The sequence below is a fragment of the Adiantum capillus-veneris genome, chromosome 17 (genome assembly GCF_014529385.1).
Source record: "Adiantum capillus-veneris isolate H3 chromosome 17, ASM1452938v2, whole genome shotgun sequence".
Classification (NCBI taxonomy): Eukaryota; Viridiplantae; Streptophyta; class Polypodiopsida; order Polypodiales; family Pteridaceae; genus Adiantum; species Adiantum capillus-veneris.
In genome coordinates, this window is record NC_140947.1 from 126,212,066 (window position 1) to 126,227,800 (window position 15,735).

Below are 15,735 nucleotides of genomic sequence, written 5' to 3' on the forward strand. Positions count from 1 at the left end.
CTTGTTGATGCTTTGTTTATACATGGGATCAAAAAGAATCTTTTGCTAGTCAATGCTTACCAAACTTGGTCTTGTAGTCAAGTTTGTGGATGACATGCATGGGCAACTTCAATGATACTATTGTCGCATCTCACTCTTTGTTTCATGGATTTCATTAGCTCAATGCTTACAAGAAAGGTGTGGGAGATTCAACATGCAACCTAGGCATGCATGAGTATAGCCGCTTAAGGCAAAGCTCAAAGTGTTACATTCTAAAGAGCATAAGATTACCAGCTGTATCATCTCCAAGCAAATCTCATCTTGAATATTTCACATGTTTTTGTAACAATATCCAACCTTTGTAGCATGTACCAAGGAGACAAATGTGAGCTTATCAAAATGCATACATAAAAATTCGTGTATGGGTGTGCACACCTATGTAGGCTTTTGCTCGCATGTGTGTGTGTGTGTGTGTGTGTGTCCATGTTCAAGAAGAGGTGCTTTGTGTGCACTCTCCTCCAGCCACAACGATGCTTTTGATTCCATGTCTCGGAGGTACATGCAAGCATGGTCACCTTCTCCACAGAACATAGCTCGCACGTGTGTATGTGTGCATGTTCAAGAAGGGAGAGGGAGAGGGAGAGGGAGGGGGAGGGGCTTTGTGTTCACCCTCCTCCAGCCACAACGACCACTTTGATTCCATGTCTCAGAGAGGTACATGCAAGCATGGTCACCTACTCCACGAAAGGCAACTCGCACGTGTGTATGTGTGCATGTTCAAGAAGGGGAGAGGGGGAGGGGCTTTGTGTGCACTCTCCTCCAGCCATGACGACCACTTTTGATTCCATGTCTCAAACAGGTACATGCAAGCATGGTAACCTTCTCCACGGAAGGCAGCTGCTCCTAAGAGTTATATCAAGGCGGTTAACAGTGGAGGATGAGGATGATCGCCTTGCTGTAATACCATGTTGGTTTATGCCATATCCAAGACCTGTGGGAGGAAAAGAGGATCAACAGGAGAGGAAAAAGAGGAGAAGCTTCATGCAAAATAGAGGTAGACCAAAAATAAGAGTGATAAACTCTAAAGTACAAATTTAAAGGGCCACAGAGTTGATATTTTAACTACAGACACTAATGCATGGTATACAGGAGAGACCCCAGCAAGTGGATGATGCTTGCCTTCCTAACAAGCCCCAGTAATAAAAGGATGCACATAAAAAGGCACCTGAAAGTTACTTCCAAGTAGTGGCATTTTTCCTTCTCCATGCATCGATGATTTCTACCTACTCACAAATATCACTCATTAAGAAGTAGATTGCTGTGCTGCATTACTCTTTCATTACAAGTTTTTCTAGCTTTTGTTGTCTTGGCATAGCATTTTGCCACCTTGAAAATTAATGATCCCAAGTTAGTCATGAGGGGATAATTCATTTGCTACTAGCTTAGCTTTAGCTTAGCTTTGGCTCAAAGCTTGAAGGGTTCAACAAGCATAGAGATGTCCCACAGGAAAGACTTTCTATCTAAGGTATCTACCACCACATCCTCCTTATCTTTTTTATAGTTGACAGTTATTCTCAAAGGCATATCAAGTGAGTGCCATCAGGCATCTCCTTTGCCTCCTACAAAAGAACTCCCGCCCCTTGGCAAAGTGGGTCGATTGTTAGTACTAATGAACGCTACTTAGGCACTTTTGGAGCTAATTAGGCACAATACGATCATCAAAAATGAAAAGAGTTCCTCCTCAATTTGACTGCATTTAGCGGATGCACTTGGCGAGTTTCCATAGGTTGCACTAAAAGAATCCATTAAAATGCACTCCACTCACGCAAACAAATGTGAGAATCTAAGACTGCTTTTGCTCTAGAATTGCAAGCAAATAGAACTCATAATTACAGCACTACGAAGTAAATAATGATTTATCTGCTGGCTTTGTGAGGAACAAGAAAAACACGTGCACAACATTCTCTCTTTTTCTTTTTTTGTGTTGGAAGAAAAGGGGGGGAAGCCCCACACAAAAAACAACACCATGCTTAGAAAAACGTGTAGCAGGTTGCCTGATACACCACCACCAAGAATAAATATGTAGCAGGTTGCCTGATACAACACCACCAAGAATAACTCATTGTCTGCCTGAAATCCAGACATCTGTCCGTCAGTCAAAGAGTAAGAACAAGAAAACCTATACAAATCCATGGAAGAAAATTATCATATCCAATCTCACGTTCAGAACTCAATAAGATTTTTGTGCATCAATTAATGCGGCAAGTGCAGAACTATACACACAAATATGTCAATAAATCAAAAATCTTGTAATATTAGGCCCTCAAAACAGGAGAAAATCACATCGATGCCGAACTCAGTAGCCGCCGTAGCCTTGGACAGGCAGCACGAATATCTATCAAATCCTCTGGTAAAATCTGCAAGCATTACGACACAAATTTTTTTAATCCAGAGAATCGCCCCAAGATTGAATGTCAGTATACAAGCCATTTTTCGAGACTGACCTTGACACAATTTCGTAGATCCAAGGTTCCAAGGGCTGTACACCCTTGCAAAACTGCTTCCAATCCACTTGCTGCAATGCTAGATGCCTGTTTGAAACATTGGAAAAAAATATCATCATGGACAGATCACAGTAGGATGGAAAACAACTGCAACCTGATTGCTGTGCCAAAGGGTAACTTGCAGGAGCTTAATGGGTCAGGATAGTACAAAGACTGCCACCAAAGAATAGGAGATATGGAGCCCCCTTTCTCTCTAAAATGAACAAGAAAGGATCCCGTCAAGGGTTTTGGGTTAGGGTTTCTGCATCTAAGTAAAAGACAGAACTGATCATTGTGTCCATCCGGCAAGTCATAGATGCTCTCTGTAGAAAGGTGGTCCATGCCAAATTGTGAGTCATAGCAGGAGCAACGTTCAGTTTTCTCTAACCTATTTTTACTATCTTCTCTTTCTAGATACTGATTCTGATTCATCATAGAATAGTTCTCAAAAACGGGAAAAAAAGACTCCAAAATCTGCTCCCTTCTCTCTAGAAATACTGGCAGAACCACCCCAAAACAGAGCTTATTTTCTCTCTCTATAATTTCAAAACTGCAACCATAATGTGGAAAAGTCATTTTTTTGCATTGGCTTTAAATATGCACCTATGTATGCTTCTCTGATTGAACACACGTTGCAAAAAAGAGTGCTTTACCATAAACTCAAGCCCCATAAAGGTGTCAACCAATGTTGCCCAAGGAAGAAGTGGTTCAATATAGAATGGCCAAGATGATCAAAAGTCTGTAGTGGGTTTGGATACAAACAATGATAAAGAGGCTTACCAAAAGCATATAAATGCATGTAAGGCGCTTCTCCAAAAAAAGCAAATAAGATATGGTAAATTCTAGACAATGTATATGGACAGCATGAAAAGATTTTAGGCAATTTGGCACTTACAAACATGTAGAGCATTGTAAACAGCTATAACCAAATGTAGGCAAGCTGCTGTGATAGAACTCTTTTCCATGTACGTCCTCTCTCTTACCATTGAGAATATATGTGGGAATCCAAAATTTGGTAACTCAAAAGGCAAGGTACTTGCAAGGTAAAACCGGCTCGCTGCTCGCCATCGCTGCCCCCCTCCTCCCACCTGCGCACTGCCCAGCTTGCTGCCGTAGCCCTCACGAGCTCTCCCTTAATCCTCGCCTGTCGTCAGCAACACCCCCCCCCCCCCCCCGCCGGGTCCCCCGTTTCGCTGACCGCTGCCCCCATACTCACTGCCAGGCCCCCCTCGCTGCTCGCAGGGTTTGGTCTCGCCTTCATTCCTCTCCCGCACTCCTGTGTAGCAGCAGCAGATGCAGATGGAGGATTCTGCTCCGCCATAGAGGGACTCAACGGAAGCCCCCTCGCCCGACCCCGAGGAACCCACCATCCGACTTGCTCTTTCGCCTTTAGGCCACCTCTATTATCTGTAAGATTCTCGGCACCATACCCAACAGAGGAGAGGTGCGTGATCTCCTCCATGCCCGTCTTTTAGCAGAGGTGGGCAAGATCCTCGACGTTCAGCTTCTCGAACGTGGCTACTACCAGATAGAGTTTGAGACCCCCGAGATGGCGTCCAAGGTCATTGCGATGAGCCCCTTGGCCATCCGAACAGTTTGAGCTCATTTTTGAAAGCGACGCCATGGTTTTGACTCAGCTACCGACGTTCTTGTCGAGGAGGCAGACCTTTACATCTCAATCTGCTTCCCCGGCCTGCAGGGGGAGTACCTTCCGCTCTTGTCCAAGATTGGCTCAGAGATTGGGACCGTCTTGGAGACACCTCGCAAGGCAGCCTCTGTAGTTGCCAAGGCAGCTGGCATATCCACAATACGTGTTCTGGTTCGGGACACCCACACCCTCCCGAAGGTCATTCTATTACCTCGGGTGAGTGGTGGTTGGCTCCGCTAGAACGTGGAATATTCGGGCCTCCCGAATCAGTGCTCCATTTGTCGACAGATGGGCCATCTTGAGAAGGCATGTCCACGGAGGAGGCACCGACCTTCACCTCAGACTCAACCCCAGCCTCCTAAGGCTAGCCAGCATCAGCAGACAGAGTCACAGGGTACTCAGGCACACTCACCCTCCGAGCTTGGGGCTCACGCAGAGGAGGTCTGGCAACAGGTTCGTGATCGGCGTCGAGAGGGGCCACCACGTCAACCTGGCCCTCCGGGTGGTTGCTTGGCTCCAAGCCACCAGCAGTGGGTTCCAGCACACGGAACCGTTTCGACCCTCTTCAGCAGGATGAGGCCCCAGCTCCATCCTCCACCCAGTCCCCCTCGTCCATCCCCCTCCCCGCCTCCCCCCTTTCCCTCCGCCGCTCCCATCCCCATCTTCCTCCATCCCCTCCCACTAGCCCCCCTGCTTCCACATCTCCTCCCGCTTCTACCCCACAACCGGCCCTTGGGGCAAGACCTTCATCGACTGCTAGGAGATCTCTAGGCAGCGCTTTTGCCACGAGCCGCTTGGCGAGAGAGGGACATCCTTTCTTGCGAACTCCCCTTCTGGTGCAAACGTCTCCCTTTGCGGCAGTTCCTCGAGGATTGACGAGCTTCGACATTCGTCGTACGTGGGACTTCTTCGCCTACGACTTCACACAGTTTCTTGGCGACTATTCACCAGACTTTGAGACAGCTTGTTTCAGAGTTCATGTACTATTCCTTGCACTTGGAAGGATAGAGGCCCTGGACACAGCGGTTTGCTTCTCTTTTTCCTTATCTGGCAGGGACCAGTCTGGACTCAGTGATGGATTGGCTGCAGGCACAGGCCCGCGAGTTCTCTCACCACACGGGAGACCTAGGGGTTACAGATCTAGTACAGACTTTGTAGTCGTTGGCCAAGTTTTCAGTAACACCTCCAGACTCCGCAGGATGTAGACACGATGTGGTACACTTCGTATACATACATGAGGACTCCTGGACAGACGAGGTTGCCTTGCGTACGGCACGCCCTTCTTGGGCTTGGGCTAGACATTCTTTGCAGTCACGCCTATCTCAGGGACGCTTGGATGCGGATTATTCCCCATCCAAGCCAGCCTCGAAGATAGCGTGGTTAGTTGTTGTTCCAGCATCAGTTCTTTCTCGTTCTCCATGAGGATTGTCTCATGGAATGTGCATGGATTACGTGGGCCCCAGTTTCAGTGTCAAGCGGGGTCGATTGCATCACGAGCTTCGGCGATGCCTTGTGGGCGGAGAGATTGATATTCTTATGCTGTAGGAGCATCATCTTTGTGAGAGCCGCATTAGACGATGTGGCCAGCTTTTGCGTGGTCGATATGAGACAATTTGGTCAGCTGTATTTTGACCTGGTGGTATCCAAGGAGGGTATGTATGACTATTGTGGACTCTTGGCAGCAAGCCATTGTGGGCAAAGGTATTATTGTGTCTGGCAAGGCTCAATGGATTACTATGCAGGTTCACGACTACCTCTTGGGCTTCCTGAACATCTATGCGCCCAATGTGGCAAGTGCACATGCAAAGTTTTCGTCTCACATTGTAGAGTCTCTACCGCATGCAGAGCAATAGTGCATTGGGAGTGACTTCAACATGCTAGAGAACCCCTTTGACAGGATTGGAGGTAGCCATGCTACTGTGCACGGGGTTGAGTTGGCAGCTTGGGAGAGGCTATGTATGACTTTGAGGGTCTCAGATGTTTGGCAGCACTCGGGCTTTGTGAGGCCTCTAGATAGCTTGGCCTTCTCTCGCTCGGACCACGGAGTGGGAGTGAATCTATCTAGGATAGATCGCTTCTAAGCGAGTGACCACATATGTGACTTAAGTGGGTCAGTTTGCATTTTGGCTAGGTGAAACCAATCCGTAGGGCGGTAGGCGTTGGCTTTCACCCGAAATTCTTTACACACAGAGCACTTTGCAAAGGAGACCTGTAATGGGAATTAACACTTAATCACACACACGGCTCGGAAGCTAGAATGCTCCGAGCAGACGCCGACAACCTGTAGGCCCCAAAATTGGCGCCCCTTTCGGTATTTCTTTATTCTTTAGGAGGGTAAAGTACAAAGAAGAGTCATGGGAATCCTTTGACTGTATCCCACTAGATACCGCTTGTTTTGGCCAAATTTCCGTAGCATAACAGCCCCTAAACTTGCGCGAAACCAATTCCCCTGCTGGAACTCGCTTCTACTAGCGTATACCCTCTGATTCCTGCCCAAAAACAGTAAATTCAGCACGCTGTATTTACTGGTTTTTTCCCTGTTTTCAGCCCCAAAAAGTCCCCTAACTGTCCTCTGCCAGTGGGGCACGATTCCCAAAGGTTTTGGCGTCCGTATGGCTGAAAAACAGTAAAATTACAGCGCATACACAGCGCTGATTTTCACCTGTATGGTGAGGTTATGACCCTCACCAGTGCCTGCTTTGGTGTAGCAGCTAGCTACCCCCGTTCCTACTCAAGGAGGCTCTTGCCTCAGCACAAAAGCATGAACCCACACAGCTGTACATCAGTCAAATGAGGAGCCCTCTTGTGGGGCATCACATAACTGCACGTAGGAGAGAGAGAGAGAGCAGTGTGTAGTGTGTGCAGGGCATCACTCCTAGCACCACATTGTACATGAGAGGGAAAGGAAGCACTCCATAGCTCTTAACCTGTGACAAAAGCTGAAATGAGGCCTCTCCCAGCTTAAAAATCAGCGCCCATTTTTCTGCAAGGGAAAGTTCATGAAAAATCGACATTTGGCGCATTTACAAGCATTTGCCCGTTTCGGGTTCGCCGCTTAAGAATATCCTGACCGGTTGCCCAGTTGACTTCGCAGTAGAGTTGTAAAATGTTCCCCTAGTCATACCGGAGGTAATGACGCGAACACATTTAAAGGCCCAAAATAGCAGTTCCCTAAATTTTAGGAGATGCTTCCGTTGGGCTCCCACTGGTCTTCTGACCATCTATCCTCGTTGGGACCGCATCCAAAAGTGCAATGTGGCCCAACTGTCGGATACTTTTTGTTGGTAGTCCCACCTTGACTTTACGCCTTAATTGAGTTCACTTCCTAGTATCCACCAACTTGCTAAGTGCGACGGGGGGACCTATATGATCTTGCTCTGAGCCTAGACATCCTCTTACCATACGAATTCCAGTGCCGACCACTACCCCTCTGCGTGTGAAACTACCGTTCACATTGGCCATGCAATGTCCGACCGTTTGCTACTTCAAGAAGAGGGTCTCAAAAACAAAACAAAACCCCTTGGAAAGAAACCAACAACTAAAGTTAGCAGTTGCCACATCCTCGTGACATAGATAACAGTTGCCACGTCCCCATGACATACCCCCCTCTTGAAATCGCAAACGTCCTCGATTGCATACCATAGATACACCCCACTGATGATCTTGTGCTATTAACACTCTTTTATCATTGCATGTATCCGCAAGAAAGGTCATAACATTAGATACAAATGACTTATGGAGGCCTTCATACTTTTGTCATTTCCATCTATTACACTGAATTCATATGTACATTTGATGTACTAGCTCTATCATTACCCCTCCTTTGCACACGTTGGGTTGGGGCATAAGTAGGCTGTAACCCAAAGGCTTCAAGGTAAAGCTGCAATACATCTGGTGACTCTGACAGTTCATGCTCTTCCATCCACTTTGTATCCATAGGCGGATAGTTCTTGAACTTCACCAAATAGCGTCTTGCAACTTGTCCTTTAACTTTTCTATCCTTATGTGCCAAAACTTGCTCAGGTACCAGGATCTCATCAAGTTTCTCAACTTCTGGCTGATCCTCATCTAACATATCTTCTGGCACATCACCCACGAAGGGTCTTAGAAGACTCACGTGAAACGCATTATGAATCTTCCATGCATCATGCAATTTCAGCCTGTAAGCCACATCGTTGACCTTGTCAAGCACTTGAAAAGGCCCATAGTAACGCATGCTCAGGTTAGGAAACAACCGTTCCTTGCCCTTCATCTTCTTTAACCTTGCCTTTTCGAACCTTAACAGAGCCCAATCACAAGGTGATAGTAGCAATTCACGACGGTGACGATCAACAACCTTTTTCTGCTTTGCCTGAGTCTTCTCCAAGGCAACTTTAATCTTCTTATACATCTCATCCATGTTCTCAACATATCGATCTGCCTCAAAGATCTTGTCCTTTGTATGCAAAATGGGAGGAACCTTTTTGCCACCTTCAACAATCTCAAAAGGTGCTTTGCCAGTAGACGAATGCACCGTATTATTGTACGCATACCGAGCGCGCTTCTTGGATCCACTAGTCGCCTCGAAAGTCGATTTCCAGCACAAGTAGCATGCATACACACAAGTATTGTAATGTGCAGCGGAAGTAACTTATGGTGAATGCTCAAGATAAGTGCTCATTGTGTACTAAGGTTCCTTTTATTGAATGAGAAAGTTTTGTTTACTTCATGAGAGATGTACAAGGACTAGAGAGAGAGAGAGAGAGAGAGTCACAAATTGATGACGTGGCAGTGCAACCCGGACACACACACGGCAAGGTGATGACGTGGTTGATTGTACGAACACCCGAAAAATGTGCTGGCAGGCTGACTGTATAGAAATCCGTGAAACGCGCTGATAGCTGCTGCCATGGCAGAACTGTACGAAAATCCATAAATTGCATTGATTGCTTTTCTTGGCAGTTTTTGGAGCCAGAAGCTTTTTGGACTTATTTGCTTTAAAGTTTGAAGCTTTTTGGGACTGTTTGCTTTCGAGTTTTGAAGCTTTTGGGGCTTTGCTTTTGGCATCCCTTGTAAGAATAAAAGAGCCCTAAGGGCCTCACTTCTCAGAGCATCAGGCGTGTGCTTTTCTCAAAGCATACCGGTCCTATGAACGAGCAGAAAGGGCACTTGAGCACTTTGGGAATTGTTATTGAAGAATCTTCACGGGACCGACCTTGGACTTTTTAGCCACTCCCTCCCTTACTTCATCGCACATCGAGCGCACTCCCGTCTTCATCGCTCTGTCTTACAAGGCATAAGCCATAAAGAATCCCAGATTACACATGGGTTCTCGTGAAGAATTTAGCAAAGATAACACCTCTCCATGGGCAAGCAAAGAAAAGTAAAATCAAGCGCGAGAACTGAAGAAACGAATATAGAATACGACAAATTTTTGGCAACGAAAGTTTGCTAGAAGACCTTTAAAAATCTCTTCAATGGTTGAGAATTTGGATATGCAACAGAAGGCAAAGTTGATCCTCTCAACAAGCTCTACGCATTGATGCAAACAGATCATATATCCAACAACTTTGAAAAATTAGGGTTTTTGCATAAAATTTCACTATGTGTGGAGTTAATGTTTTTGGAAGCTCCTGTTATCTGTGTACAGATAACTACTACTAGAAGTAAGGAACATGCATATGCATTTGGAAACATGGAACTCGACCTCGACTCTTTGGCAACGAGATGAACCATTTGCTTAAAATTTTGCATGTTTTACAGGTGAAATGAGGATGAGATGGTGAGATCGGGAACGACGGAAGCCCAAGAATGGATCCGTCGATTCAAGATAAGAATGATGAATTAGAATGAAGATAATCTAGTGCATCAAGATTCCCATATGAATAAGATTGACTATAAAGAGTTCCAGCGGGATGAGATGGCTATACAGGGATCTAGGAGCATCAAGACTTCTGGACGGATGAGATGACTAGATGATTGAAACACTGTGTTCGGTATGAACTAAGTGTGTGAATGAAGAACTTTGAAATAGGAATTTCCAAAGATGATTTCGATTTATGTAGGAGCTTAATGTTGTCTGGAAGAACGTGAAATCGATGATGATGAATACAATGGGGAGCAATGACCGCTCCATAATAAATCCGATAAGTATCATGAATTTTGAATGAAACTAATATGGAAGAACCTTCTATTTGTGAACAAACAATAGGATTGAGAATAAGATGATGATGATGATTTTGGAGCAGTGACAGCTCCCGAATGAACCTCATAATTGAAACACGACCGATTCAACAGAATTGAAGTGCGCGCATCAAGAGTTCCTGCGGGATGAGATGGCCACAAAACTGGAACTGAATGATTGGACCACTTTGTTCAATATAAACTTAGTGATGGATTGGGATCCGCAGAAATGATTCTCGCACACGACAGTGCTCGAGTCCGAAATACGTTGCTGGCAGTCATGGTCTGAGATTTGGAATGAATTTTTTTGTGATTGATTTGTCATGTGATCTCCTGTGATGTCATGTGCAGTGATGTGATTGTCGTCTTTGTACAAGCGCTAGATGTGTCGTGTCTAGTGCATCAGTACTTAGGTTCAATGTCTATTGAATTGGTTTATGGCCTCTCTTTGTTTTGCAGGTGTAATCGAGGGAGATTACAATTCTTTCAAGAGGGGGGCATGTCACAAATTGATGACATGGCATTGCAACCCGAACACACGCACACAAACCAAAGTGATGACGTGGTTGACTGTACGAACACCCAAAAAATGTGTTGACGGGCTTACTGTACGGAAATCCGTGAAACGCGCTGACAGTTGCTGACGTGAAACTATACCGAAATCCGTAAATTGCGTTGATTGCTTTTTTCAGGCAATTTTTGAAGCAAGAAGCTTTTGGGACTTATTTGCTTTTAAGTTTGAAATTTCTGGGATTGTTTGCTTTTGAGTTTGGAAGCTTTTGGGACACTGCTTTTGGCATCCCTTGTAAGAATAAAAGAGCCCTAAGGGCCTCACTTCTCAGAGCATCTGGACGCAAAGTCTAAGAGCGAGGACCCTACGGGAGTTGTACTTTGCTCAAAGATTAATAAAAAAGAAATACAGAAAGGGGCGCCAGTCTTACCCCCCTCCAAGGCGGGGCCCCCCTTTCTATCGCTAGAGACATATTTGCTTAAAATTGCATAGTCCGAGAGCGAGGACCCTGCGAGAGTTGTACTTTGCTCAAAGATTAATATAAAAGAAATACCGAAAGGGGCACCAATCTTACCTCCCTCCAAGGCCCTTCTTCTTCTCTATCGCTAGAGAGGTATTTGCTTAAAATTGCACAAATGCTCATACAATAATCCTAGATGCTTAGATGTTGATGGGATGTTGTTGTAGATTCTTGGATCTGTAAGGCTAAGGGCTGAAAATGCAAAACGCTAGGGATACTGAATGGGATCTGCAAGCTCATTAAGGCTATGTGCTGATTTGCTATGGCCGACATCAAGGATGAGCTAAAACCTGAAAAACGCTGGCTGAACTGAGGGTTGAATCTGAAAACGCTGGCTGATCTGCTCCCTTGGGCTGCTGAAAACGCTGGTACTGATGGCTGGATCTGCCACGGTACAACGAGGTTATGGCTGAAACTAAAAACGCTGGTGCTGATGGGGTGTTGTAGGCTGATATGGGGTAAAAACGCTAGAGATGCTGAGGTACTGCAGGTACTTGGTGCTGGTACTGTCACGAGACGGGCACCACGTGCCAACGAAAAAGAACAGACTGAACAGACTTTTAGCACTTCAATAACAACTGAACTGAAAGAGATAGACGACACAAGGAGTGGTGGAGTTTCACCCCAGCACAACACTGGCACCTATTCTTGGCGCCCCCTTCAGTATTTCTTTATATTACTTGAACTCAGTACAATGCCGATACTCACGCTTTGCACCTTCACCAAGAAGTGTGTCAGAGAATGAGCCCTCTGCACATATTTAAAGGCCCTTGGCCTTGAAAAGCAATCAAACTCAAAATCATCTGGTCCAAAAAGCATGAGCCCAAAAAGCTACCAACGTGTTTTGCCGAAATACGTAAAGCTTACCACGTCATCAACGTAAACCATGAGCGTTCGTACAGTTGCCACATGTAACAAACCGCTGACGTGTCAAAGCCTAAAGAATGGATCCAACTTACTGATGAAGTGGCTGCTCGAGAGCAAAAACCCTAACCCTAATTTCTACCAGAAACCCCAACTGTTGAAACCCTAATTTTGGAAACCCTAACGCTAAAACCTGCAAACCCTAATTCTGGAAACCCCAACCCTAAAACTGCAGAAACCCTAACCCTAACCCTAAGGACAACAGACAAATTTCCGAAATTTGTGCTGACATGATGACGTGGCAGGCTGTACGGATTTCCGCGTTTTGCGCTGGCTGATGGCGTGGCAAGCTGTACGGATTTTCGTGATTTACGCTAGCAGCTTTTTGGCTTTGCTTTTGGACCAAATGCTTTTAAGTTTAAAGGCTTTTCACTGTAATTGCTTTTTAGGCCAAGGGCCTTTAAATATGAGGCTAGGGCTCATTCTCTGGCATGTTTCCTGGAGAAGGTGCAGAGTCTGGAGTACCGGCTTGTACTGTGTTGATGCAATATAAAGAAATACCAAGAGGGGGGCGGGGGCGCCAGGGTTTCGGGACAATACTCTCTGGGGTGGAATTCCGCCACTTCGTGTGGCGTGTGCTTTCTCTCTCTATTTCAGTTCAGTTGTTATTAAGTGCTAAAAGTCAGTTCAGTCTGTTCTTTTCTATTGGCACGTGGTGCTCGTCTTGTGACACCACGTCATCAGCAATTTCGTAAGGGATTGAGTGTTAAGGGTCTTGCTTTATTTTAATGCCTTTATGTCACTTGGGCCCCATCGGACGGGGTCCCATGAGCTGGTGGGAACACTTCTTTAAACATAGGCCACTCGACAAGACTTTGCAAGTTGATAAAACTTCTTCTGTTTCTTCTGCTTCTTCACTTAGGGTTAAGGCCCCTCAATCGGGATCTGAAGGTTGATTCCGTTCTTCAGTGACTTGACACGTCAATAATTTGTGACAGGTACTGAGGTATTGACTTATGCTTGAGAAGTGACCCCTAGGATCACTTATATATGGAATTAAAGCTGGGTCAGGCAATGCCAAAAAAAATCCCACGATTTCTTAAAAAGTCCCTTATTAATGAGTTAATAAACTCATTAATAAAAGGTGCTTAACATGCAGATAAATACCTAGGCTGGGTATTAATGCAACTGTATGGAAACACTCCCTTGTACCTACACCTAGCACAACCTGGTTGTGCTCATGTGCAATCAAAGGGTATGCAACTAATCTAAAGTGCCTAGACATGCACGTCCTGCGTACAGGCTCACACAACACTTCCTAGGCTGTTCTAAACCCTAGAGGTAGGAGTTACAGCTTGTCCACATGCACATAGGGTTAGATGTGCACGTGACATGTATGTGTACTCATGAATGCGTATAAGTAACAACTAGTACGTTGCATACTAATACCAATATGCATATTTATCATATGATGTGGGAAGAATGATAAACACGAGATTGGAATGCAACCTTGTTCAAGAGCTTCATCAAACTCTTCTTGCGAGTACAATTTCTGCTTTTCTGCACCGACTTTGCTTAGGTCTTATTCGCCAACTTCATAGGAGAGTCGATAGTCTTCTGCCATTGGGTGTGAACCTCATCAAGCAAATGATTATTCACATACTTCAAATAGTTCAGGTCCTTGGAGTACTTGATCATTCGCTTTCCACACATACTACCTAAAGTTGGCGCTTGAACTCTGTCCTGTCGAGATCCCCTGCCGGAAATTTGCCACTATCCCTTCTCGATTCCTCAGAAGCAAATTTGCTCCAATCAAATCTCCGTTGATTCTTTCCATTCCTCCACTAGGGGTGGAGTGCTCTTCATCCTCACACAGATGTGTAGTTGGTGAGAACTCAGAAAACCCCCTTTTGGCATTTCTTTCTTGATTAATGATCACAAAAGTACAACAATCGAGGAGGGATCTCTGCAAATAGCTACCAAGTTCATCTGCAGAAACGGGGGTGTTTAGGTCTGAAATTAGAGAGTTTACAGCAGCTAATCGCGAGAGAAGGAGAGTCTCCTTCCACTTCTCGCGACCAATCTTATCCCACATGAGCCTATGATCAAGAGAAACCTTGCTCTAGGTGATGGGAGCTCAAAGTCTCCACATACTACACAAGGGCTGATCCTCAAGCTTCAATGGGGAGCACGCTCTCAATAGGGGGGTGGGTGCTCTGCCAACCTCTCAAACTTCAATGGAGAGCACTAGTGCATAGAGCACGCTCTCAATAGGGGCCCACTCTGCCAACCTCTCAAGTGAGAGGTGTGGCTCTTATATAGCCATCCAGAAGAGGGGGCACTAGGAGCGCGCGCGCGAGAGAGAGAGAGAGAGAGAGAGAGAGAGAGAGAGAGAGAGAGAGAGAGAGAGAGAGAAGAGAAATGAAATGTTATATTAACGTCTTCAAAAGGCCAAAGTGACCTATGAGACCAGAGCGTTACAAGGTGGTGGATCTGATACAAAGTCAGAGTAACAAAATGATAAAATGACAAAATAAAAATACTATGGAATCCTAAATTGGTAGGTGTGAACTAAGCAGCTAGCTGGGATAGCTAAATCACAAGAGATCTAGCATCGGTCGCTGGCGGATCTCATCAATCTCCTCCACGGTCAGCAGTCTGACCGAGCGTCGTGCATGTCGGACCAAAGTGATCCGAATCCTTTGATGTAGCCTTTGTCGACGCTGTGTAGTCCTCCGCAGTCGTGCGCGTCTAGATCTCCCCGGCTCAATCGCTCGGTTGATCAGTGTGCCCCTCGTGTGAGGTGACAAGCTCTGCTGTGGTAGTAGCTCCTCCGGGTGTCCAGTGTCTGCTCTAAAGAAGTCTGTGATGTGTCCCTAAGATTGGCTCGCCCCTCCTTTCATCAGGCTCTCTGTGTTTGCGCAGCTCGAGAAGAAACAAACCCAGGCATCTCTGATCCTTGTACCTCATGACTTTGGAGAGTGGTCCAAAGCCCTTTCTAAACAAGCGGTGGAAGCGGAAAAAGGATCGGATCCTTCATAGGAGAAGAATCGTTTATGCTCTGATACCACTGTAGCAGGCTTGGACACCCAAGCGAGAAATCAATAGCAATATACGAACAGAAACTACAACTACTAAAATTGAGGGGGGAGAGAGAGAGGAGTCGACACAAAGCAAAGAAGATCCGCTTCCAGATGCACTAGCCCCAAAGTCTGGCACCCCTTTTGGTATTTCTTTCTTGATTAATGATCACAAAAGTACAACAGCCGGGGAGGAATCTCTGCAAACAGCTACCAAGTTCATCTGCAGAACCCCCCCCCCCCCCCCCGGCACTCTTAAACAGATTACAAAGGGCCCCTAAAATTGGGCGTCCCCAAAAGCAGAGACTTACAAAAATCAGTAGAGCCAAAAAGCTGCCTGCCAAAAGCCCAGCAGGCTGCTATACATATTTCCACGTTTTGCAGCGCAAAATCCGGAGGTGCCACGTTAACATGTTTTTCGCAAAAAT

General features: G+C 45.8%; 1 protein-coding gene across 1 annotated transcript in view; it reads right to left on the reverse strand.

Moving 5' to 3' along the window:
- Positions 1-283: 283 nt before the first annotated feature.
- Positions 284-15,735, reverse strand: part of LOC147438031 (F-box/LRR-repeat protein 15-like) — a 54,681-nt gene continuing 39,229 nt past the window's right edge. The window contains exons 17-20 of the mRNA XM_086487398.1: positions 2,484-2,570; positions 2,323-2,396; positions 2,034-2,109; positions 284-970 (exon numbers count right to left, since the gene is read on the reverse strand). Coding sequence (XP_086343524.1) covers positions 953-970; positions 2,034-2,109; positions 2,323-2,396; positions 2,484-2,570 — 255 coding nt within the window. The 3' untranslated portion in view covers positions 284-952. The remainder of the gene's footprint in view (positions 971-2,033; positions 2,110-2,322; positions 2,397-2,483; positions 2,571-15,735) is intronic.